At 40.0% G+C, this 25,649-nt stretch overlaps 1 protein-coding gene across 4 annotated transcripts in view; it reads left to right on the forward strand.

Annotated features, from left to right (window-relative positions):
- Positions 1-25,649, forward strand: part of LOC127371811 (receptor-type tyrosine-protein phosphatase gamma-like) — a 470,986-nt gene that overhangs the window by 46,397 nt on the left and 398,940 nt on the right. For 2 of the 4 annotated variants that reach the window (XM_051414903.1, XM_051414904.1), the window contains exon 2: positions 8,462-8,518. The exons of the other annotated variants lie outside the window; for them this stretch is intronic. In XM_051414903.1, coding sequence (XP_051270863.1) covers positions 8,462-8,518 — 57 coding nt within the window. The remainder of the gene's footprint in view (positions 1-8,461; positions 8,519-25,649) is intronic. 4 annotated transcript variants of the gene reach the window in all.

Here is a 25,649-nt window from a genome sequence, read left to right on the forward strand (position 1 = left end):
CCAAGGGTACTTAACCCTCAATGGCCTAAACACATGGAAATAGATAACTGGAATTATTGGCGGATTCTATGGAGAATAGGTGTGTGGCGTGTGCTGACAAAATAGGACCAAGTTCCTAGACAGGCTGGAAAAGTCGACTTTAAACACTCTCCCTCTCTCGCTTTATCTTTATTCTCTGTCTGTGTCGCTCACCCTGGAGCTTGTCCCTGACGTGAACCCTGATGGCAACCGTTCTCTCTCTGTCCACGTCCTGTCCTGACTCGAACTCTGCTATGGACATGTAATGTGTATTGTGTGTGTATGTGTGTTGGATTAGCAGCACGTCTGTTTTCAGTATTAGCAGCTTAATTTGTAGGCTGATGAGGATCGGATCCCAGGGACTTTCCCTGCTGGCAGCAGACCGACCGTCCGTCATGATTCAGCGAGATTCACTCCACATCCTCAGCTAAACTCGCTGGACCTCATTTGTCAAGAGCTGCAAACATTTGATATGCAAAGGTCTGACAGGTCCTGGACCAGAATTTAAAGTGTTGTTTATGTACTCCCCTGTCTGTGGTGCTCAGTGCTAATTGCTGTGGTGTTCTTGCTCCGCACCTCCCGATCATTTGTCAATCACAAAGTTGGACCAGCACTGATTTTTTAAAATGGAAATTCTGGTGATGGAGTTTGGTTTCTGCATGAGAGTTCTTCTTTGCTCAGTCATGTAGGCTGCTGTTGCTTGTGCAAAAGTATTCAGCTCTTTTTCTAGTTATCACAATAGAAAATCCATCCATACATCTATACATCCATTATCTATATGTGCTTATCCTGACAGGAGGTCTGTTTTTCAAAACCACTGCATATCACAAAGGGTTGCAGCACCACATTTTACAATGGCTGGGAATTGCAGACACATTTATGAGTCTTACAAGAAGTTTGCATGCTCATGCACAGGTAACAAGTATGGTTAAGTTAGTAAAACATGAAGTTAGTAAAACATGAAAATGAGCAAGATGAAATTATCTTGTTGCAAATTGCAGCTTCTGTGTTGAAAATGTGGTGAATGATTACAGTGGGTTGGATCATTTCTCAGCATGCACTGGGCCAGAAGCACTGAGCGCACACTGGACAAGGGCTGACACAGTTTACACATTCACACCTATGGGTAATTCAGTCCATAGCTAAGCTAACCTGCATGTCTTTGGACATTATATTACAATTAAAAAGGAACATACAATCAGGTTTTGTTCTGCATTCTTGTGAGGCGCTTATTCGATCAACTTCACACTTGACACTGCATTTCCATGGGTTCTCAGCAATACACCCACCAAGTGTGAAGTCGATCGAATAAATGGTTCTTGAGATATGGGGTGGCTGTGGCTCAGGAGGTAGAGCAGGTTGTCCACTTATCAGAAGATTGGCGGTTTGTTACCTGGCTCCTCCCTGTGCATGTCATGTCTGCATGTTTGTGAATGGGAGAATGTAACCTGTGGTGTAGTAGTCGCAAGACTACAATGGTGTTCTATAAGTGCAATCCATTCACCCTTTAGCAGTCATACACACATACATACAGACTGTCTTTATAGTTAGTTAGATGATGTTGGCACCTATTGGCTAAATTACTCTTTTTCAAAAAGCCAAAAACCACCTCAATTTCCATCAACCTTTTCTAATGCGATACATGAAAATGTGCATCATAATAAGTTGATGGAAGCACGGCTTATGCAAAAATGTCTAGTACCTGTCAATATCTGAATGGAACTCTATCACCCCGATCACATGCAGGAAAAAAAATTATAGGTGAAATTAAATAGGTTAAATTATAGGTGTTGCGTAATTGCTTGTGCCGGTCTTTTTGGTTTGACCACATTTTGGATAAAGTCCAACTTTATTATACAAAAAATTTGCTCTACAGTGTTTTGACCAGGTATGACAATCCTCAGGCCCTGTACAGTAAGATTTACCAAATATCTATTTACCCTATGCATGCCAGGTTCAGGGAGGTTTTTCATGGGTCAGTGTTTAATTGAGTCCAACATTTTGCACCCTGTCAAGACTTCTAGTGACCGTATAACACAAATTTGAGAATTTCACAATTTTTTATAATGCAGTGCCACAAACATAATAGTGCCCCCCTCAGAAAGGACACTGAAGAATGGAGATCTGAAGCATTCACAAACCACATTTTTTCTTCACAAGCCTCTTATGTGGACAGTGGTACAGCAGGACTACTGATGGCCTATTACCCATCTCCATGGCGACTATGCCTTTAGTCGAACATCTCACTATACTAACTACCAGCTTAGATGAAACACTCTGCCTTTACACCTTATTTGCACACACCTTTTTACATTTTTTTTTTATCTTACAGTTACACGTTTGAATGTGTAAAGGTATGATCCTGATGCTTGTTACAATTTTTTTCCCTTTGCCAGCTAATTATCTGCTCTTCAGGTTCCCTCTGATTTTAAAAGGACTCAAGTGATTTCCAATTTATTCCTTTTCGTGAGGTTAGCATATTTGCAGTCCAGACTCTCACTTAAGTAACAGGATCTCTTATTTCCTCTGCTCGCCTCCTCACCGCTTCGCTGTCAGCAGATACAGTACACAGAAAAAAAATTATGCTAAAAAGCATTTAAGAAAAAAATGAGATCTGAGATCTGTATGGAAAAGCAGCTGGAATATAAAATACATTTAACTGCATGTGGCTGTTCTTAGATGATGCCGATATTTTTAGAACTAATGCATTCACATACAAGCACTCTTGGTTTGGTAAATGATCATATGCACACACACACACACATAAGCAAGCAGTGGGGTGTCCATTATCTCAAGAGCAACATTAAAAATGTTTATTACTTTCAGATTACTGGGGGAATGGGGGTGCTGGTAGTTCTGGTGGTTTTGTTGGATTTGGGGCTAGGAAGTCTTGGAGGCATCTATAGTATACAGATTTGACATCCCCCATGTCAAAGGCTGAGGACAGCTTGGAGTCATTGAAATGGTACAAATGTGTCAATAATGCAGTTTCTAATGAAACATGCCACTGTAGCTCTTGGGGTGAATGTGTGAAGTGACTAATTGCAGTTCTCTGCATATATATAAGGGGCCTATATATATACATATATCAGAATATTTATATCAGTTCAGTGGGATGCAGCCTGTGCAGATAGCAAAGTGATCAGATCTGCTGCCTTCTTCAAATCGGCGTCAGTGAATGAATGTCATCTTCCAGTTTAGCATTTTAACATACAACAATACAGAAAGGTGAGGGTGATTGATAAAGAAATGCATGAACTGTCCATTAAGGATTTTAATTTATTGTTTTAATTAATTTATCTTGTAAAATAATGCCTTACTTTAGTAAAATTAACATACGCCGGGTGTGGCGTGGTCTGACACTCAGCCTAAATTTCCACGTGTGCAAGATACAATGAAGATGAAGATGAATGAAGATACAAAAAGTGCATTAACCTGGATGTGCAGTCAGAAATAAGGCAGGATTATCTGATCCAGTGCATCGGAGACAATCTTGGATGCATCCCATCATCATCAAACATCTTAGGTAAGCTGCTGTGCGCTGCACTTTGTCAGAGGTGGGGAAGTTAACCAGGACCTTTGCCAAACCAACTACTTGGTTCTCATCCCTGAAGTTTTTCTTCCCGTGAAAGTGCAACACACAGTCTCAACACAGGACAAAGTATAACGTTCATCTTTTCAAGTACAACATCTTCTTAGCTTATTTCTGGTGCAGGAGTCAACTTCCGGCCCATTGTGGTCTGCAAGTACAGTTGGTGTAACCTCTATAAACATACCTGCACATGAATGCAGAATCTGTAGGCAAGGCGCCAATATTTTCTGGTTCTGGTTTCCATTTTTTAGACTGAGTAGTAGTGACAAATCCTGTTTGAGCGGGCTTTGGTTGCATGGAGGTAAACAGTGCGTGTGGAGACCAAAAGAAAAGCGAAAATTGAAAAGCAATCTCAGAAACATTGGCTATTGTCCGACAATTATTTTGCTTTTAATTAGCTTTTTTAAAAATAATTTGCATTCATATGCAGATATCTGTTTATAGAGATTGGATGAAATGTTTTTCTTATCATTCTCACAGATCAAGTTGCTCCTGCAAAGACAAAAAATTTTGGCTGGATATCCATTCTCTAGATATCTGTTGGCTACACCGGAAGCCCTGAAACATTGGCCGTAGCCCTTAGAAGCTAAATTGCCATCAGGCGATAGCCGTTTGGCTTCGGGATTGCAGTTGGAGAGAATCATGGTTGTTGTGGGTGTTTCTTCCCTGTTCTTCTTCTAAGGGCACTTGCCCACTTGCTTACAAACTTAGACAAGCCACTAAGACTTATTCCTGTGTCACCAGGGATGATTCGACAATGATCTTCCCCCAAATGGATTGACAGGATGTGAGAATTTGTCTACAGATGCAGCCGCCTAGAATTGCATGACAGGTCTATGACAGACTGAATGGAAGGAATGGATAGATATGGCTGGGGGTGGCAATTCATAATGGTTGTCTTTGGGAAGCCAATTAACTGACTCGGTTATATTTTCATCAATTCCGTACATATACCTGTATATGCTTACATTTATATGTGTGTTATTGTTTTTATATCCCATGGTTCAAATAAGAACCAAAAAAGATGATAACATGCTTTCCCCCCATCCCCCTTTTTCCACTGGGGCTGGATGATGGATTAAAGTGCAAGACTTAAACTAGGTCTGCACACCACTCTTGTTCCATGATTTTCTATTGCAGTAAACATCGTTGTCACCAGATTTTCCCCCCTCAACAGGCGTGTTGAATCAGTGATGGGCGCTCATGCTCTGCAGATTTTCATTTCATGCAAATGCCACAGAGGCTTATTTCACTGATTACTTTTACCTCCTCTCTGGTTGGAAGGTAATCAGTGAAATCAGCTGGTGTGACACATGGTTGTGTCTCACACATTGTTGCCCATCTCTGATCTTAATGCTGTTTAACAGCCTTTTGAAACACTGAATCTCTTTGCTTTTTTGAGAATGGATAGAAAACGTTATTGATAATTGTCTTTTTTAATTTTAAATGATATTCGAACATGCAATGCTCAATCTAACTAGGGATACACCATTTTCTCCCGTGATGTAGATTCTGAAACCAGTAGTAGTACAGCACATACTGTAGTTGCATCACTAAATCCAAAGTTGTAAAGCACATATTTTCATGCATTCTTCCAAATCCAGTTGGCATTAAGTAGTGTTAAGAGCTACAGCTCTCTTGTCCTCTTTCCCCTGCTTTTCCCCCCCCTTTCCTGCCATCTGTCCTCTTTTGCTGACTTTTGTCCTCCCCATCCCTCGCTACATACTCTGTCCCCCTCACCCTTCCTCTTCTGTCCTCCTCCTCCCTATGAGAGATCAGAGAGGATCTTTTTTCACCCCGCTGAGCTCATTTCACAACATGAGGCAGAGAGGGAAACAAGTACAGCTTCAGTATTGTCAAAATGAAGTGTGTGTGTGTGTGTGTGTGTGTGTGTGTGTGTTGTGCGTGCTTGCGTTTTAACATCTTCAAATTTTTCCAAAGTCATTATAAAACACACAAGCATCACATCCTGTAAGATATTACAGGTTGTGACTGTTTGATATCTACATTCTGATTCATCACTTCCCTAATGATTGACTGATCTGTGTACCTATCTGGCCAAAAGTATGTGGATATCCCTGTTCATGCACACTTTTGGTCAGTCCCACCCAACACCTTTAGAATGAGCTGAAAAGCAAGAACTTATCGCCCATCATCAATGTTGGACCTTACTAATGCTCTTGTGGCTGGAAATCCCTGCAGACAGGTTCCAAAATCTGGTGGAAACCCAGAAAGAAGAATTACCCACTGATTTATTGTACTGGACCTGTAATTTCTTAATTCTATAAGAAGTTTCCTGCATGTAATGTGGGGTAAATGGCGCAAGAGTACTTTTCTTGAATGAAAAGGTGCACTTACTGAAATATTCTCGGATACACTAGAAGTTCAGTGGAACTCAATTTTCCTTCCTTCCTTTATTGGGATTTATTGTGGAGTACTGTTTTGAAGCCTTGAGTTCAACATTATGGTTGTTGCCATGTTGGTTTTCCAGAGCCAGCAGTGGTGACATTCTGCGAGTTTGAGATACTTTAATTGGCTGTGCTTAGTTTCGACTCGTCCGTATCAGGAAACAATGGTTTCCCTGGCTGCACATGTTCTTGTATTCCTGATAAACAGCACACTAAAATATATTTCCGAACTGATTTGAGGAGAGTAATAGACAAGGCAGTAACAAAATCTTGATTCATATTTGATCAGCACTGCCTAGTTTGACAGTTTGATCTGAGTTTGGTGCGTTAAGCTGGACAGACTCACTAAAAATCACTCAACCACGAGGTAGCCACACACAAAAGCATATCCCTATATTGTCTTTGTGTTTTACTCTAAATGAGACCATAATTTACAAAATAAACAACACGCCGAATGAACAAAGACTTGAAACTAGAGATTTAGACCATAAACTTATTAGGAAACAGTTTATTGAGATAATAAATAAAGTGAGATGTACGCTCATTTCTTCATAAGACGATCATTCTTCTTTTTTGAAGCCCATGGAGCTTCTCCCTGCTGGCCATTAAAAATAATGCAGATTTAAGACAGTTCCACATTGGCTTTACGTCACAGACCCAGAAGCTCGGTCCCCTAATTATATACTGTCAATGGTACAGACCGGTAAAAGAAAATAAAACTCAACTCAAACGTTCAGAGGCCCCAGAGCATTACCCTGACTGACCTCATCAGCCCCTGTTTTACATTATTGGCTGCTATGGCTCAAATTTGAAAAATCTGAGTTTCTTTTAGTTACAGTAGGGGTGTCATGGCTGCACAAGTTCACAGTGAAATCAATAGGGACAGACTGGCTTTGCTCACACATGCTACACACTCTCCACTCCACTCCAATCAGAGTCGACTTGTTCTCCTTCATTACTATCAGCCAGGCAGCTGCTTATCTTCCTCCCTTTTCCATCGTCTAATTTGTCTCTTACTGTCTGTCTTCCTCACTCCAAGCTCTTTCTTATGTATCATATGCATAATCTCTGTGAGTTGACTCAATCTAGTGAAATTGAGTTTTGGTGTTGCTGCTGGTGTTGGAAGGTTTGCTGGAAGCTGTAATCAATACTTGGGAGCCATGGGGCCATTATGGAAATCAAGTGGCATTAAAAGTTGCAGTGGTGGGAAAATGTGGCTGATTGCTAAGCAAAATCTCTAAAAGTCATGTGACCTTTTTATCTCGTTCTTGGCCATTTTCGTACGTCAGGATTTACGTTTGTTTAGTAACATGTCAAGTTTTCAATAAAGTGTATTTTCTCACCAAAACAAGTAGAAGAAAATTAATCAAAAACAATTTTGATAAATCAATTTAAATTAAAACGTCCAGTGTGTAATTTTGTAAAGATAAGAAATGTCAGAAATGGAATATAATATTCATAGATATGTTTTCATTAGTGTATAATCACCTGAATCTAAAAAAAATGTTGTGTTTTGTTACCTTAGAATGAGACTTTTTTTTTTTATCTACAGACGCCGTGTATTGTCTTTCATTGGGTTCCCCATGTTGAAATGCAAAGTTTCTAAAGTGCCCAGAATGGACTAACTAAACAGTTGCTCTAGCACTGTTAGCATTTTTTGTGCATTTCCCAGCCACCATAGTATCTCCTTTGTGCTTGGAAGGGGAGGGTGAAGCAAGGGAGTTGCAATCAAACAAATACAGACATTTATCAAACAGAATTGACAACTGAATGTCTTTGGAATTTTGTGGATCTCCAGTGTTTCTCAATTTTATATTGTTGATCAGACAAAATAAATAAGCTGAAGACGTCTGTGTCATCCGAATTACCAACTGGGAAAAGTAGGCAACTGCTCCAGGGCCCCAGACCCCAGAGCCCCAAGGACCCCAAAACCTCTAGGTTTCACTAGGGTTTTGGTCAATTTTTTTCTACCCAGGGGCCTCCTAACAGGTTAATCTGGCCATGATTGGGATATTGTAATGGACTTTTTTCACTATAGATTAAATTATTAATTAGTTTGTTTGGCCCTGTAACTTGTATAGCGCCTTTTTAGTCTTCCAACCACTCAAACTGCTTGTACACTACGTGCCACATTCACCCTTTCACACACATTCACTCAGTGATGGCAAAGCCCAAACAGAAACTAACGCATTCATACACATTCACACTCCGATGCACGGCATCAGGAGTAATTTGGGGTTCAGTATCTTGCTCAAGGAAACTTAAACATGTGGCAGGAGGAGCCAGGGATCGAACCAACAACCTTCCGATTTGTAGACGTAAACTAAAACTAAAATTAGTAAACTATGATGTTGACAGTGATGCGATGCAGCACTCACAAGCCATTCAATTATTTTGACATGTTTTTACTCATATGATTCATTTAGTTCTTTTCTTTTCTCAGCATCCATTGGGACACTGCAGACAGGTTGGCAGTCCATAACAGAGGGCCCAACAAACAGTATGTATTATACATTCATATATTGGTATATTCTCTACACTTTCACTCCATGCATGTCTCCTCTGCTGACCAGCTGAGTTCAGAACTCGCAGGCTGTCCAGGACTTGAGTACTTGTTTGGATATGCGCTGCTGACAATGAACAAACACTGCTCCATGCATGTACACACACAGAGCTCTAATCCTTACACACACTGTACAAACCGTGGCCATAATGCACAGCACAAGGTAAATAACAAAGGGGAAGAAGATGGTAAAATAGCCAGAGGCTGCTGGAAACTGCATTCTGCTGGGAAGAGCTAACACAAAACTGAGTATCTCATCCTGATAACTGAAGTTTATGATGCAAGGATACTGGAATCAGGAACTAGTATCCATCCATAGTGGTGTTGTGTGCATTGTGGCAGCAGCCTTGTAGCACTTAAAGGGGTTATGATTATGAGGCCATGGAGTATGTACTGTGATACAGTACAAGAGTTATGTCAGCTGTAAAAGTGTGACAAATAGTTCCTCCACCCTCCTGGGTTTTCATGGAGCTGTATATAGCTGCACAAACATCAGCAAAAACTATGATAACACACACACAGAAAGAAGAGAACAGACTCTCCTCCTTTTGACAAAACAAATCACAGACCAGTCAGAGCTCGCCTTCAGTGTCCAGCAGGCTGCACAGCATGCATTAGGGTTGGGCCATAAATTCAAATTTTCCAACCAGCTACCGTCAGCCCAACAAATGTGACTGTGTCATTGTGCTGTGCCGATGAATGAGGTTCTGTCGCTGAGCTGCGGTTCTTGTTCTTGGAAGGCAGACCATTAAATTAGCAAAATAAAATGATAAAAATTCCCCCAAAACAATAATCGGCGATGGACGTTTTCCCAGATGAATTCAAAATTAGGCCCAGAGTTGCTCTATCCCAGATGTAGCACACAAATGGAGATCAGTTTCAGACGTATGTTCTCACATGTTGGTGCTTAGGGAGAGTGTGCACAATAGTGAACTAAACATCTTGATAGTTTGGCTTTAATTAATTATTTTAAGCTATAAAAAGGGAGTTTCACATCATGATTGACAGCTGAGACCTGCTCATAACTGAGTCATCCGGGCGTATGGGCAGGACTTCAATTTTGTGGCGCCAACCCAGATTGCTTTTACGCAGACTCTGGCTTCGAATGGCAAAATATATTTTGGCTTCATTTTTGTTGAGTGGAAGGAAGTAGAGATGCAACGTCCATCTTGGTTAAAATCAATATAACATATATTTGCACCAAGGATGAAATGGTTAGCGGTTTTCCACGGTGAAAACAATGAGGGACTCCCACACAATGTCTCCCTTACATCTGAAAAAATATTATTTATTTATGACCAGTAAGCGAGAATCCCTCATTCAAGTTGCACCTTCCTTCAACGCACCTGTCACACATTCAGGTGTGCAGAGATTTCTTTCCATATATTCACAATAAACCATGATAATATTCACAGTTTCAATTTTGAACCTTTGAACCACAGTTAACAACCGACTCCCAGACATGGACATACACGCAACTTCGGTGTGCTTTGTGTCAGTTCAGTGTGTGTTTCAGTACTTTTTAAACAATTGCCACACATTTTAACATTACCACAATAACAGTGATAACTGGGTCACTATAATCATGATATCATATTTTCTTCCCATTTAATCTCCAATTTGGGGCTAAAAGGGTATACATCTCCTTAAAAGATAGAAAGAAAAAAAAGTTCATTAAAGTCATAACAAACTATGATAACTCCTTGTTTTAGTTCTCCTGTAAAGTCGGTGCAATTCATACTCCCCTTTTCAATTCAAGCTCACATGGAAAAACATAGGAAACTCCACAGATTAAACATATCACAACACTCAATGACATTTCAAGACAGAAAGAAACCAGGAAATCCAAATAATGGATATGCATATCAGAAGCAAACCCGAATTCTTGCATTAAGTGCAGTACCTACAAACTTAAGACACACCAGCAATTGCCATCAATATAATACTTGAATGCTCAAGTGTTAACTGTAATGCTATAACGAGTGCTCTATGAATATATTTAACCTACTTTCTTACAATCCAATATTCACAATCTGCCAAGCCAAAAACGAGTCTGCCTGACATCCTGCCTGGTACATCACCACTGCCTTCTTCCCTGTGTTTGCTTCTTCCTTTAGGCTGAGTTTAGTCACAATATGCACCAGAGCAGTGCCAGTAGCAAGGTGTTGCTCCCTCCTGTGTTTCTCCTTCCAGCTGTTTGTAACGGCACAGACCTGCCAGCTATACAGTACACATAAAGTACAATTTTCACCCCAAGCTGCTCCCGTACTGTTCTGACGTCAATCAGTATCAGAATTGGGTTTATTGCCAAGTAAGTTTTTGAACGTACAAGGAATTTGTCTTGGTACATTGGTGCATAAAAATCACACAAAAAAAAGTACTTTTTAAAATATAAATAAAAAACCGGTCACTGCAGAGGCAAAGTGACCTCTCAGAAAACTGAAAGCTTGCAGCAAGGCTGAAACATCCAGGTAGGTCTCGGGGGATAAGTTTTGGTTTACCCCTCTCTGTTATCTTAGACAGAAACTCCAAATTTGGTCAATTGGAAGAAGCCTGGAAGCAGGTTAGGAACATACTTCTGTTTGAATGGTATCATTGGAAGTTCTCTGTAAAATTTGGAGGCCAAACACTCGCCGCCCACCACCACCGTGGACACTTCAACCAGTTTTCATGAGTCAGTTGCCCTTCTGTCCTGAAACTAACTAACCAAGTTGTCCAGGCTGTCAGTGGAAGAGAAGCAGCTGGTGACTCCATGTGTTTTTGAGGACACACATGGCGGTCTTCACCCAGTCTCCTCAGGCCAGCAGAGGGAGTTGGCAGGGACGAGAACTGTGGGAGTCACTGGGAACAACTACAGCAAATGTGGAGGAAAAAAGGAAAGTCAATGTCATCTTGTTTGTTTTCTTTTACTTCGCACTCAAGATAAAATAGCATTGCTGCTACGGATTTGCCCAATTGTTCTTAAACTTTTTTTGTAAGACAAAAACAGTCAATTTCCCCACCCCACCCTTTGTAAACTGGTACATATCAACCTTCCCTTGACAAATGTAGGTGAACATTAGAACACTAATTGAATACATGGCATTTGCTGTTTGAAATATTGCCTTTTTTGTCTCTTAACATTTGATATTAGTGGAGATCAGAATCAGAATCAGTTTTATTGCCAAGTAGGTTTTTACATAGAAGGAATTTGTGGAAATAGTGGACTGCCTTTACTATAAAACCTGGTTAACTTTGCAAACAGCCAGAACAGGAAAAAGCTTTCCCACACTGACACTGAATTCAAGAGCAAGATAGGGTTTTTTTATATTTAGGATTTGACCAACATGATTGCTTGAACAGACACCACTTGCTTTTTTACTCCTGTCATAGCACGGTGGGTTGTCTTAGCTTGTATTGTATACCAAGCAAGTGTAAACCTGACATGAAGTCACCAATTTTTTTAGATATATTTTATTAATCCCCCAATCCCTACAATTCCCACAATTCACTGGCTGTTTAGACATGCAGATGTGCTGCCACTTAGCGGTGCGTCGGGAACAGTTAGGGGTCTCTCTAGCTACCAGTCCACACTCCATACTGTGGTCTGTGCTGGACTTGAACCTGCAGTTCTAGACAAACACTGTATTCTACAGGTCTTGTTCATGACACACCTGTTAACTATGATTCCACTAAAACTGTTCGAAATGTGTGCTGGTTCACTAGATAGCACCAGAGTTCTAAGAATCTTTATTGGTTCAAGAGCCAGAACTAATTTGGTGGAGAAGGGGCCAGAGTGCCACTGAGCGAAGTTTTGAATTTGAGAAATAATACAGTGATTGTACTATGACCTCTGTGTACACGTTATTTGTTTGTGTCGGTGTTCCTCTGTGTCACACACTCCAACTAACAGCCTGTTCAATTTCTGTTTTTCTTTGAAGCAAGCTCCCAGTTGTTTTTATTATGGAAGAAAAAGAGTCCCATAATTGGGATAGATATAAGATTATATTGTGTTTCAGAAGAGGCCTTTGATATCACTGATAGTAACTTGGCTTTTTCGTCTTTGATTAGACATGAAAGCGCCATCGGCACAATGTGGCACAGCAGCGAGTACAGGCTCACTCTGCTGTTTTTAATGACCATTTACTTTCCATTTGCATAATATGTGGCAGTAAATAGAAGCCTTTGCTTTAGATCAAAAAATATATTCATGCATTTATGTATATCTATTACTGACTAGACAGAAATGGGCTACGATGATTACTTTGTGAGCCGACATGAAAGCCAAATTAAAGTTTGATTACAAAGCTTGTCGAATCTTTGCGAGCGTTCATACCTTATCAAGGTTTAGCTTTGACTGAGTTGGCGGTCACATTGAAAGTAAATTGTGTTTGTTGTTTGTTTGGCTCCGTCTCTGTCCTTTTTGAACGTTTCTGAGTGTGTAGACCCACACAGGCCGAGGAACAATCCCTAAAGATGAACAGGGGACTAATCTCTTTCAGACAACTGCTTTGTTTCTGCCATCCCTCCATTCTGTCTTTCCAACTACCCGTTTTCTTCACTCAGACAGAATGAGTTTGTCATTGGGCATAAAGGGAACACATAAATAATACTTCAAGTCACACTGAGGTTTTGACCTTCTTTCTGCAGCTTGAGGTGAAGCTGCTGAACCTGAGAGGATGTGGCGAATCTGTGCTTTGTTTACAGCTTCCAGGGAATGTGTGTGTGTGTGTGTGTGTGTGTGTGTGTGTGTGTGTGTGTGTGTGTGTGTGTGTGCATGTGTGTGTGTGTTCAGAGGACAGGGTAGGTAAGCATTTTTTTATTTAGTACTTTCGATTAACCCCAGCATGCCTGTTTAATACCAGGGTCTATGATGGATATTGTCTATTTTCAGCTGTGGGATCAGGAGCCAAGTTTGTAAACTGTAACTGCTGCTGTGTTGAAGTGTTTGTTCTCTGGTGTGTCTCATGCTGTTTGCTTGAATATCAGCTGTTGCCATTTATTTTCATATTTCCATTTGAGATGACTATAATAATAAAATGCACCTGGAAGGGGGGCGTGAAGCAAAAGAGCTGCGATCACACCCCTAGAAGTAAAAAAAAATCCTACACACTTTAAATTCTTTGAGTATTATATGTGAGTTTATAAGTGGTTATATAACTACTTTAAAATATTTTGAAGGAAAGGAAGTAATGTTAAAGTTCTGTTTTTAACCCATATGGAGTGTTGTATATGATTTATTTATGATATTAGACATCCTATCTTTGGAAAGAGTGTGTTTTGCTGGTTCCAACAGTATATGTATATTGGCTGCATGGCTCTGAGAGGAAGGGCTGCGACACAAGTTGGGCGAAATATGAAGTCGGGGCTGCGGTTGGGTCGAGGCAAAGGCCATTCAAGCAAGTGAAAAGCTTTTCAGTACATTTGCACGCAGTTTTTGCAAACATTGCAGGCATCTTGTTGCATATTAACAAGTAAAGTTTTCATTTTTGCATGACATACAGATTCACTACTTTCCAATAATCAGTGTTTTACCACATTCATGCTGCCATACTTGCTCCCCACCACTCCCCTCATACTGACTGAGGTAAGGCCTTCCATCAATATTCCAATACTTGAAAAAGCATTATGCATTGAACAGCCCTGATGCTTACTTGACACAAAACCTCCTTTACTGGACCTGTCACTCTCATTCTTTTGTTTTTCACCTCTCAGTGAAAGAGTGTTGTTATCAGCTTGGACTTGCTGCTGCTGCCATTTCATGGTCTTTAGTTAACAGATATTGGATTTTTGGTAAATCTGTGTTTTCTAAGATGGAAGTCTCTGTAGAAAAACATTGATTTTGACTATCAAAGGACCAAAAACCACTATGGTAACCTATTTCAAATCACAGTTTACCTGTATTCTGTATTTCTCTTTGAATTAAATAAACCTTGTACATTTTTTTTTGTCCAAGGCTTTTCTCCGTATTTGCTTGATAATCTCCCGAAGGCGTATCTCTTGAATGTCAACATGGGGAAAGTTTTAAACGCTGTTATTGTTTTTTAACTTGCTCTAACTGTAGCTGGCGCGGCCCTCGCTTTTGTTGACATAATTACTCCTTCTTGGCTCTACCTGAAGTGGAGCTCACCTTAACACTAAATGGAGTAATTAGCCTGTGGAGACCACCTCCACCTCCATCAGGCTACAAATAGATCCTAACCCACAGAGAACGTCTGGCATCACACACTGCTGTGAACCACAGGTAGACAGGCCTACTGAATGGAGCCTGTGTGTGTGTGTGTGTGTGTGTGTGTGTGTGTGTGTGTGTGTGTGTGTGTGTGTGTGTGTGTGTGTGTGAGGAGAAAGAGGAGAGAAATAAGAAGTACTGCTGATGGAACCTTACTACTCTCTGAGCACTGACTAAATTCTGTCCTTATCAGTGAGTACAGAAAACTATCAATTACTGAAAGTTGGTACTGAATTCTTGGTCTGAATGAAAATAAAATTGTTTCCTTGCTTTATATGTTTGCTGGTGTGTTTTTACAGTCCGTAGTCAATTGTTACAAACAACTAATATACCTACTATACAGATGTTAGTTGCACTAGCTACCAATGTGCGAACCGACCATGTGCCTGTGTATATCAGTTCAGACTTTCTCTCGGATATTATTCCCTAGCTTCTGTTTGTTCCTCATGCCTTAGAATGTGGCCAGGTTAACCTTCTAGGGGGAACTAGGACAAAAATAAGTTGAGCCCCTCTTGAGCCAGTACAATGCAGTGCAAGTGTAATTTAAACTATCTATATATGTATATATATACATATATATAATGACAACCAAAATCATTAATAATAGCTAGAGTGGGAACTTAGGAGTTCTACATAGAAGAGGTTGGTATCACTCACTCTTGTACGAAATTAAATAGGCCAGCATATGTAAACACAAACATTTATTAACCAAATATAATAAAAGCAAACAGAGGAAAAATACACAATATACAATCTAACTTAAGAAAAAAAAAAGGAGTGTGTGTGTGTGTGTGTGTGTGTGTGCTTGGGGGGGTCATAAAAGGTTTATGGCTTCCGACCAGATGTTCCAGGATGTGAAACACGTGCTGGTGAGAGACCAAATATGTGTGTGTATGATTAATCAAATCAACATCACAATACCACAGTAACCTGAATAAAACACATCAGCATTATGAGCATTATCCATAGCATCAACATTGACAATAATTAAACAGTCCTTATTTAGCCGTTAACTCTGTTAAGTTGTCTGTCTATGCCCAGTACGTTACCAACAGTCCAATGGAGATGAAAAAGAGTTCGGTCAAGTTGTGTGGGTCAGCCAGTGGTCCTTTGAGCCAGGCTGATCAGAATTGTGGTTCTGAAGTCCAAACAGCCTGCTGTGCGATGTCTGCTGTTGCAGGTATCGCAGGAATAAGCAGGCCTTTGTGCCGTGCTATAATCCTATTGTCGTGCGTCGTCGATGGGTCAGGCCACACAGAGGTCCAGAACTTATCACCCAATGTCGGTGTGAGCGAGTTGAAGGGAGAACCGAAGAGAGGGAGAAGAGGGAGAGAAGATCATCTCTCTGGCTTAAAATGCCTTGATGACAGGTCTGGTGTCAGAGCGAATCTCGACCAATCACCAGCCGGTGTTTGGTCGTTTTATGGCTTTTAAAACACACCTCGCATTCCGTGACCCCCACTTGAGGTCTGTTATCTGGCGGACGTGTTCCCTTTGTCTAAAAGACTACTACAATCAGGCTTTTACTGGTACATACACACTCTGAGTTTCTGAGCACATGGTCGGATTCCAACATGTCCCTTTGTGTTTCAGTTAAACACTTCAAATGGACAAGTTCATATTTAGGGGTATCCTTGGATCCCAACAATAGTAAATATACACCATAAAACAGTTTAATACAACTGTATTTCTCTACTATTTTCCACAAGAAATTGCCCTCCTTAAAGGCATACTGAATAACAACGTATAGACTCATATAAACATAATCCCTCTAAATAATCACTTATGACCCACTAGAAGTGGTGTCTGATGGTGTCTGTATCCGCATAGACCCTGCAGCTTCTGCCTTTATTTTCTTATTTTGTTGTGTTTTGTATGTTAATTAGTAAAGTAATTCACTTCACAGAATTTCCTAAACTTTACTCACTTTGGAAAAAAAACAAAAACAAAACAACTTTCTTAGTCCCATTCAGTCTGTGCACTGAATTGCCATTATTCCCTAAAAAGAGTGAGCTCCCATGATAGTATAGTTCACACACTAGATTTAAAGTTGCAGTTTTACAAGCAAGTAAAGCATAACGGATGGCAAAAGAGAAAATTCACTTGCAAGAACATGATACTAGCCAAAATACTAGAAAAAAAGACAAAAAGAATTCTCTCTGTTTGACTCTCGTGATCTTAAAACAGATTTTAACATACTTACAGGCTGTTCATGTCTTTCACTGTGAGGCTTTGAAACCAGTAGATAAAAGAAAAAGTCAGTTTAATACAAATCCTTCCACACAGGTCCATTGCATGGGACAATGAAGCACTTAACACCCAATCATGCTCTGTAGCATCTATAAAATACTGAGCCTAGCTGATTAGGATTTTGTCAGTGGGATATTAGAGTTGGGTTGCACTGTGTAAACCCCTCATTACAAATATAAATGCACATTTGATAGTTCAGTAGTGCAAAAACCATAGGCTCTCTTCTGGGGAAATGTGAAAAAAAGTGATATGGTCAGATGAGCACATGTGTTGGGTCCACTTGTTCTCCTTAGAGGGAAGGGTTACTGGAATACAATACAAATCTTTCTGTTGGTTTTCCGTTTAATCTGTCCCCTGTCTGCATGTGTCTCAGGACTGTGCTGCTTGGCTTATGAGCTTATTATGTGTCATTATCATTTTAATGACTTTAAAGCTATTGCCATGAACATTTGTATTAGATTAACAGATTGTAGTCGTCATACAGCTTTATGCTGCCCTATTGTGTGCTACATCGGGTATATAAACAGCATTGCTCATGTCTTCTGTTGCCTCATTGGGCTTGGCTACAACAGTGGATGTTATTAGCTTATGTTACATTATTACATCAGTGTTTTGATGCTCCCTGTTGTTCTCTGGGCGGTTACTAGCTTTGATGGGAAGTAGTCAATGTATGTATGAGGGTGATTGATGTCTTCTTATCCATACACTCAGACGTATAAACACTTTCACGTACGCCACTGACCCTAAAAGCTCAGCTCTAATTGGACAGTTTTGTGGGTTTGGTGACTTGTGTTCCTACTGGCCGCCCTACTTCTACCACACATCTCCAGGGACATGTCTTGACCTTTGACCTCATACCGCAGCACTATGCAACCATTTCTAATAATGGCAAAAGCAATAAAGATAATACAAACAAAAACAATGATAGCAATATAACAGCAACAACTACCACAATTAACACTGCTGCTCATCATTTTCTTAATAGCAGTTTTCAAATTAGTTTTGACCCTATTGGCAGTCCATACTAATGCAGTGATGCAGATTTGGTCTGTATGTGGCAGCTAAAAAATGAAGATATGAGAGAACCTTCTGACTCTGTTTCCAGGCAATCAGACTTATTTTCTTCCTTTGTTTAATCTCTGATGTGTCGCCTGAGCTGCCCGGTCGGCTGACCACCTTGCAAGATTTGTTTTCTGACCTCAGATCGGTGCTGTGTGGATGAAATTCATGGGTCAGAGGTCTAGAGGAGAAGGATTTGCTTTAACTAGCCCTCCGGCTGCATATTTGTTGGCTTGTTGTGTCGTGTCTCCTCCACTTCTACCAAAGCTAAAGGCTTTCTGTGCCCTTGAAGTCCAACTCTTTTTGTTTTTCTCTCTGACTCATTGCTGTTTTGTAGTGCAAGATTGAAGAATGAGTGTGTGTATGTGTGTACCTGTATATTCTTATTTATGTGTTGCAGTGCCCGGCTGCAGTAATTGAAGCCCCCACATCATGGATTTGCTATGAGGGTGTGTTTTTCATCTTGTTAAGCAGTCGCAGTTGTTGCAGTTTACACTTCCGTCAACATAGGAGCACACACATTCTCCTGCATAAGCAGCACCACCCCATCAACAAAATCTGGTCACATCGGCTGATTCTCAGACACAAAGGCTGCTCAATTAGTGTGTGTGTGGGTGTGTGTGCATTCAAGCACAGGCACGAGAGTGTGAGACAGCAGTGTGATGTGTTCATCAATCATGCTGTAACCAGGCTTTGTTTATTTGCATTTAGCAGACTCAAATGGAAGATGGGTTTTATGTACTTGGCAGTTTTCACCACAACCATTGCCCTCCTCCTTTTCTCTTCATCTCTCTTCACTTTTTCTCTCTCCCACTGGAAAACACTTGCTCTCTGTTTTTTTTCTTCATTTACTGCTTTGCTTAGTGCCAGTTTCTCCTCCAGTGATACTTTTTTCCTTAAATATAAAAAGGAGTAAACATTTCACCTTGCTTCACCATGTTTTTGAAGGGTTATTAATTTTTTGACTTTTTACTGGTTTCTATCTGGTAATTAATATGTAATCTGTATCTGGAAACAGAATGTGATCAGATCAGCAGATCTGGAGGATCACACTGTGATCTGATTTTGAGAAAGAAAAAAATCTTGCCAATACGCAGAAAGGTCACCTGACTTTGCCTCTTTATGCAATCCTAAACTGCCAGTCAAAGAGCTACAGATGAACAAAGGAAAAATAAATAGAGCCCATACAGCAGCACCACTTCGACACATTAACACTGTATAAAAAATGCAAAACTGTAGAACACTTGTCCTTATGGGAGGGCATCCAATTATCACAGAGTAGGCAGTTCCAGCTTCTCCTGTCCACATGTTGAAGTGTCCTCGTGCAAGACAAACCCCAAATTGCTCATGATGGTCAGCTTCCACTGCTCTAGCCCCTGCTCAAAGTGTGTAGTCAAAAAAAATAAAAAAATAAAATCAATTTTAAAACCGATATCTGACTTTTATTCTGACAGGAAAGCTTCCACAAATGTCTGTTAAGTGAAAACAGCCTGTTTTGTAGGCCTTACTTATTTTATGTGTAAACACAGTTATGATGTTGATTTTATTCATGTTCATTATAATCGGCAGCACACAGTTGTGATGTTCATACTCTGTTTATTATTAGAGTAGTGTGCTCTGGTTGCAGAGATGAATATGCAATATGAGTAGATTTCATGTTAAATGTCTTTACTAGCCTATTTTTGGAGAATACATTTGCTTAGTTTGAATTCAATAAAAGTAGTCTGACCTTGATGACCATGGGAAAATGTGGGTCCTAAGGTGAGACCAGTTGAGAACCACTGGCATATACTGCATGTACTTTTAAAGCTTTTATTTGATAAATTGGGCTGGATTAACATTTATCCATGTTCTGTTTCATTTCTAATTTAATTGGGCTCTCCTTACTTGGGCTTGGTAGTTTACATAATTAAGCATTAGTATTAAGGCCCAGATTTCCTTGCATTTGCAAACCACATTTAAAAAACACACAGGCATCCTGTTCAAATAAATACAGTTATAGAGCAAAGAGCAAAAAAAATCCTTTATCCTACTGACCACATGATAATATTTTGTCAGCTGTGGAAGAAGACTCTAGATGGTTTTGTGGATGTAAATGTGAATATTTTAGAAAGTGTTTCTCATCATCAGTGAATGGAGTGGAGCTGTATGGGCCACTATTGACCTTTTTCTCTCCTGACTGATGCTAATGGCTATTTACATTTTCTTCGGCAGCACTCCGACAAGACAGAGTTTGATTACATGTTTGGAGGGATGAAGAATTACCGTCAGTTTACGCTGTCATAACGCAGAGATAAGCTCCTAATAATCCTAGAGTCTGCTGGGAAAAATAAAACCAGCTCACTGCTAATGCCTCTCACTGGGATGATATTTATATCTCAGATCACTTCTTTTGTTCTTTTTTTTAGTGTCATAGGGATGAGTGGACGAGGTAAAGTATATAATTTACTCCCCAAGTCATTCATCCTGCGCTTATTGATTCCATCTCAAATTTAACTTTCAGATTGGCAGTGACTCCATTAGAAAGTAATAACCGGCCGGGTCAATAAATGGGAGCTGTACCAGTAATGTGTAGATTGAATGTAGGTTTATTGGAATGCACCATTAAGCACTGGCAGGATTGTGGGATCGGGGGTGGAGGGTTGAGGAGGGGTTCGACATCTATCATCCTGTCCCGTGTTTAGCCAACGGTGATGGGAACAGAATAGGGGACAAAGCACTCCTCCAGTAAATTCATCATCTCCTCATTTTTATCTTTCCTTTAACAGCGAGTCTCAAGGAGGAGAGGGGTCGGGGTGCCTGAGAGAGAGTGTGTGTGTGGAGGGTGCCTGTAGTGAAATATGGCCCTCCTGTCAGTCTGACCCAATCAGGAATGAGATGTCATTCTCCTTTCTTCATGCTCCACACACCGCAGACAGATTGAGATATGGCAGCTGATAGGTGTTTGGGCGTGAGCCATTTATATATGTATATAGCTGAGGGGGGAAAATGCAAGGAGCTAAATGAAGATAGAAAATTAAGGTGAGCCCAATGGTATTCAGATGAAGCCCTTCATAAAATATTTGGCCTCCTCCTCCACAGTTTGTGCCCATATTATACTTTATGCAAATGCTTGGAGTCTTATGTTCAGTAATTGTTTTTTTTTGTCATAGGAGACCTGAGAAAAGCAGCCTGCAATGTAATTTAGCATAATGAGAAAAAAAAAACAATTACTGACTGTAAATTCATACTTGAATCTTACAAAGAGTCGTGGGAAGAGGCTTCAGGTTGGAGGGGCATTTTCTGCATGCAATAATACAACATAAGCTACTATGATATAAATGCATTATCATGTACAGCACACAAAAACATATCTAAATATGTACAATATTTAAAAGCACAAACACATTATGTTATTTAAAACTATAACTCTGTGACATGGCGCAGACATCGGGTGCATGTGCGCCACACACACACACACACACACACACACACACACACACACACACACACACACACACACACACACACACACGTCATCGTCAGCAAATTCATTGAAGCTAGAAGAAACTACAGTTACCAGCCTGTGGTTGTATGCCTCTGCCAATCAACAGTTTACATCCATGTCTGTCTGACTCACATAATACAAATAATGTTCTTAGTTTGAGTTGGGGCTACACTTATTTCTTGGATGAAACAACTTCCCACAATTTAATTGAGTTTATCCAGTTAGCTATTTGGAGTGTAGATATACACCCATCAGCCATAACATTCTGAGAACCTTGTGGGGAGTGAGGGCTTGTGGGGTGCATCAATAAACCTTCACCTGATGTGACAGTGAAGCTGACATTTTGGGTAAAAAATGTCATCACTCCATTGTTGTATCCCATTTTAATTCTTGACTTATGGCCAGAAACGTGTTTGTCAAGGTCATTTTGATTCTAAGCAGCAGTTGAAAAACAATCTAAGGTTCACTTACTTTCTTGTTCTGGAGCTCTCCGCTGTATCACCAAAACATACCATATGATTGAGATTTCATACAGTACAGAGCGGAATGAACAATGACAAGTTTACATTGTGTGAAGGTGACATTAAAAAGCTTAGTTTGAGTCTGCCACTATAGAGTAAGCATGACCTTTCCTCTCACCAGCAGTGCTAGAAGACAGGTACATTCCGACTCCTCTATGTGATCAGCAGACTTTAATGTGGTATAACTCACCCAATTATAAATCATGCAGACATGTACACTGAAAAAACTTTTTTTGACAAACAAAAAAGGCTTTTCTATTTGAATTTGACATGCTTTTTGAGACTCATACCACAGCTAATGGAATTTCCCCATTGTAGGACAAATAAAGGAAGGAATATCTATCTATCTAGCTCTTCTTGTTGCTGACGAGGTGCCGTCCTTCTCTTTCCTCTGAAGGCTTTTAATGTGATTAAGGGATTTTGCCTCCTTTCCCCATATTAACATGTTATTTGGAATATTATGTCATCACAGGGCTGTCTGTGTAGTCACAGTTGTGTGAACACAATACAAGATCAGCCTGTGATAGAAACATTGTATTTATCACCCCAGGTTCCTCGTGTTTGCTAGACCTGATTTGATTTTGGAGCATATTGCTGCATAAATTTGCATATAGACTGAATGATGACAAATATTTCTTTGAAACTACTCTACCTATAACACCTGAATCCTTTACAGTGCGAAAGTAATATACATTCAACTGGGATTAATTTATTAATAATTGCATTAATTAGTTTTGTCAGTGAATATGCATAATGCTTATACTGTACAGATGAGGATTGGCATTGAAAACAAAACCAGTACTGAAAAAGGAAACACTGGCATTGAAACATTTGTATTGAAAACAGTTGTATTGGCATTAAAACAAGTATTAGCACTGAAAAAAGAAACTAATTGAAATAATTAAAATCTTAAAATCTTATTATTTTATTGGGATTTTTTTGTATTTTTCAATGACAATCTTCAGATTTTTTCTTCATGTCACTATTTTTTCAGTGACAGATTTTTTTACAATGTCAGTTTTTTTTCAGTGTCACTGATTTTCAGTTTCAACTTTCTGTCACTGTTTTGGCGTTGAGAGGAGGGGTCTGAGGGGAGGGACAAGTAGAGCGTGGTTTGCATTTAACTTGCATATCGGCGTACTGAAGAAGTATGTCTCTTTTCCGGAACCCGCCGTCTGCTCTGAAGCCTCTGGCATGGTGGCATTACTAAAATGTCCTGTTCACCGGGAACTTCCAAACCGCAAGTAAAGCCCTATTCGCACTGGACTAGTATTACCTGGGGACCTCATGTAATTTGTAATAATTGCGGGGGTCGTCTGTGATCTTAATCCCATGCAAATCTGCCATGTCCGTAATTTGTAAAGTAAAAATTCCACCGCAAATTACCTACCATATTTAGCCAAACACAGAGGTCATGTGATAATATTAGTGCGAATGGGCATCTCTTTGATTTGGGGTCGTTTTTTGTTTTTTTAAGGTTTTAAAGGTAACGTCAGATCAGTAACAGACTGTTACGCATAGGTTACGCAGAGCCTTGACATCATATCCGGGGGATAATGTCATTAATTCGAGTTAAAACACAGACTTCGCTTATCCCGTGCGAATGCGCTGCATGAAACACAGAGGTCCCCAGATAATACTAGTCCCGTGCGAAAAGGGCTTTACTTGCGGTTTGGAAGTTCCCGGTGAACAGGACATTTTAATAATGCCACCATGCCAGAGGCTTCAGAGCGGACGGCGGGTATGCCAATATGCAAATTATATGCAAACCACGCTCTGCTTGTCCCTCCCCTCAGACCCCTCCTCTCAACGCCAAAACAGTGACAGAAAGTTGAAACTGAAAATCAGTGACACTGAAAAAAAACTGACATTGTAAAAAAATCTGTCACTGAAAAAAGAGTGACATGAAGAAAAAATCTGAAGATTGTCACTGAAAAATACAAAAAATCCCAATAAAATAAAATAATAAGATTTAAAGATTTCAATTATTTCAATTAGTTTATTTTTTCAGTGCCAATACTTGTTTCAATGCCAATACAACTGTTTTCAATACAAATGTTTCAATGCCAGTGTTTCCTGTTTACTGGTTTTGTTTTCAATGCCAATTTTTTTTGGATGCCAAATTTTAAGGTCACCGTCCTGGCTCCATAATAATTCACCTGCATGAAAAGTGTGTCTCTATTGTCAGAAATGGAATATAATATTCATAGGCATATTTTCATTTGTGTATAATCACTGTAAAATAGTTGTGTAATGTGTAATAATGGGTTTTTGTTATGTTAGAATGAGCTGTTTTTATTTATAGAGGGATCTTCTACGGAGGCCACCATGTTGAACCGCCATGTTTCTACAGTAGCCCAAAATGGACAAACCAAATACTGACTATAGACAGGGCCTTTCACGTTTTTTGTGCATTTTGCGGTCACTGTCGATCTCCTTCGTGCTTAGAAGGGGGAGGGTGAAGTGAGGGAACTACACCAGTAGATGTCACTAAATCCTACACACAACCTTCAATACTAGGTGTACTATCATACAACTCCAGAAGAGGAAATTCAGTTTCTAGTATTGGGGCTTAATGTCTTTAGGTATGTAAAGATGTACAATTTTGAAACAATGTTCTGGTACATTTTCATTCCAAGATTGTCAAATACCAATGTTTTGTTCCGCCCCTCAAAAAAGAATATCATACATACGCACAGCCTGTATGAGATGCAGAGGGTGATGGGTGAGATAATGTCAGTATTTGAGGACCTGGGATGAGAATGGATTGGTAGTTAAGTTTCCAAACTTAGCTACGGTTCTTGTTAGTTAGAAAGCTGCATGGATGGAAACAAAAAACTGTCTTCAGATTTTTACCTAGGTCAAACTTCATGGCTCCAAAAGAGCTTACTCACTTCCAGGTTCAAGGATTGTTTTGACTTAAAGTAAATTAAATGTTTCGAGGATGATGGACTTAGCACATTGTAAATTAGCAGACATGGTGTGTGTGTTTGTGTGTGTCTGTGTGTGATATTTGCGTCTCATCAGTTTCTTCACTGCTCTGGCGTTGAGTGTGAGATCTGAGGTGTTTAATTCCATCAGACAGGTTTACATGCACACACACACACACACACACACACACACACACACACACACACACACACACACACTCACACAGCAGAGGAGCGGCTCACTCTGTGGGCTGACTGATAGGTGGGATTTCATCACTGACAAAACAGTTCTATCATCAAACTGGAAACACCAAACTCCAGTTGCTCACATCGTGACAGGCGAGGCAGCTTTGATCTCGGCTCCTTTCTTAAACGACAGTTTTTATCCATTACCTGAACTCAGTAAAGTCACTCTTTGTCATTCTGTGGAGCTACCTGTCTAGACTTTCAGAATAATGATGCCTTTCAGGCAGAATTGCTCCAGAAGCGCTACATTCAAAATTTAGTGAAATCCGACCACAGCACTACATAAACTGTGTACCCATGATAACTTTACATGACAGCCTGACTGTGTTCGACTTCGGTCTTTGGTTTTTATTGATGTGAGTAATTA

This window comes from Dicentrarchus labrax, unplaced genomic scaffold (assembly GCF_905237075.1).
Source record: "Dicentrarchus labrax unplaced genomic scaffold, dlabrax2021, whole genome shotgun sequence".
Lineage (NCBI taxonomy): Eukaryota > Metazoa > Chordata > Actinopteri > Moronidae > Dicentrarchus > Dicentrarchus labrax.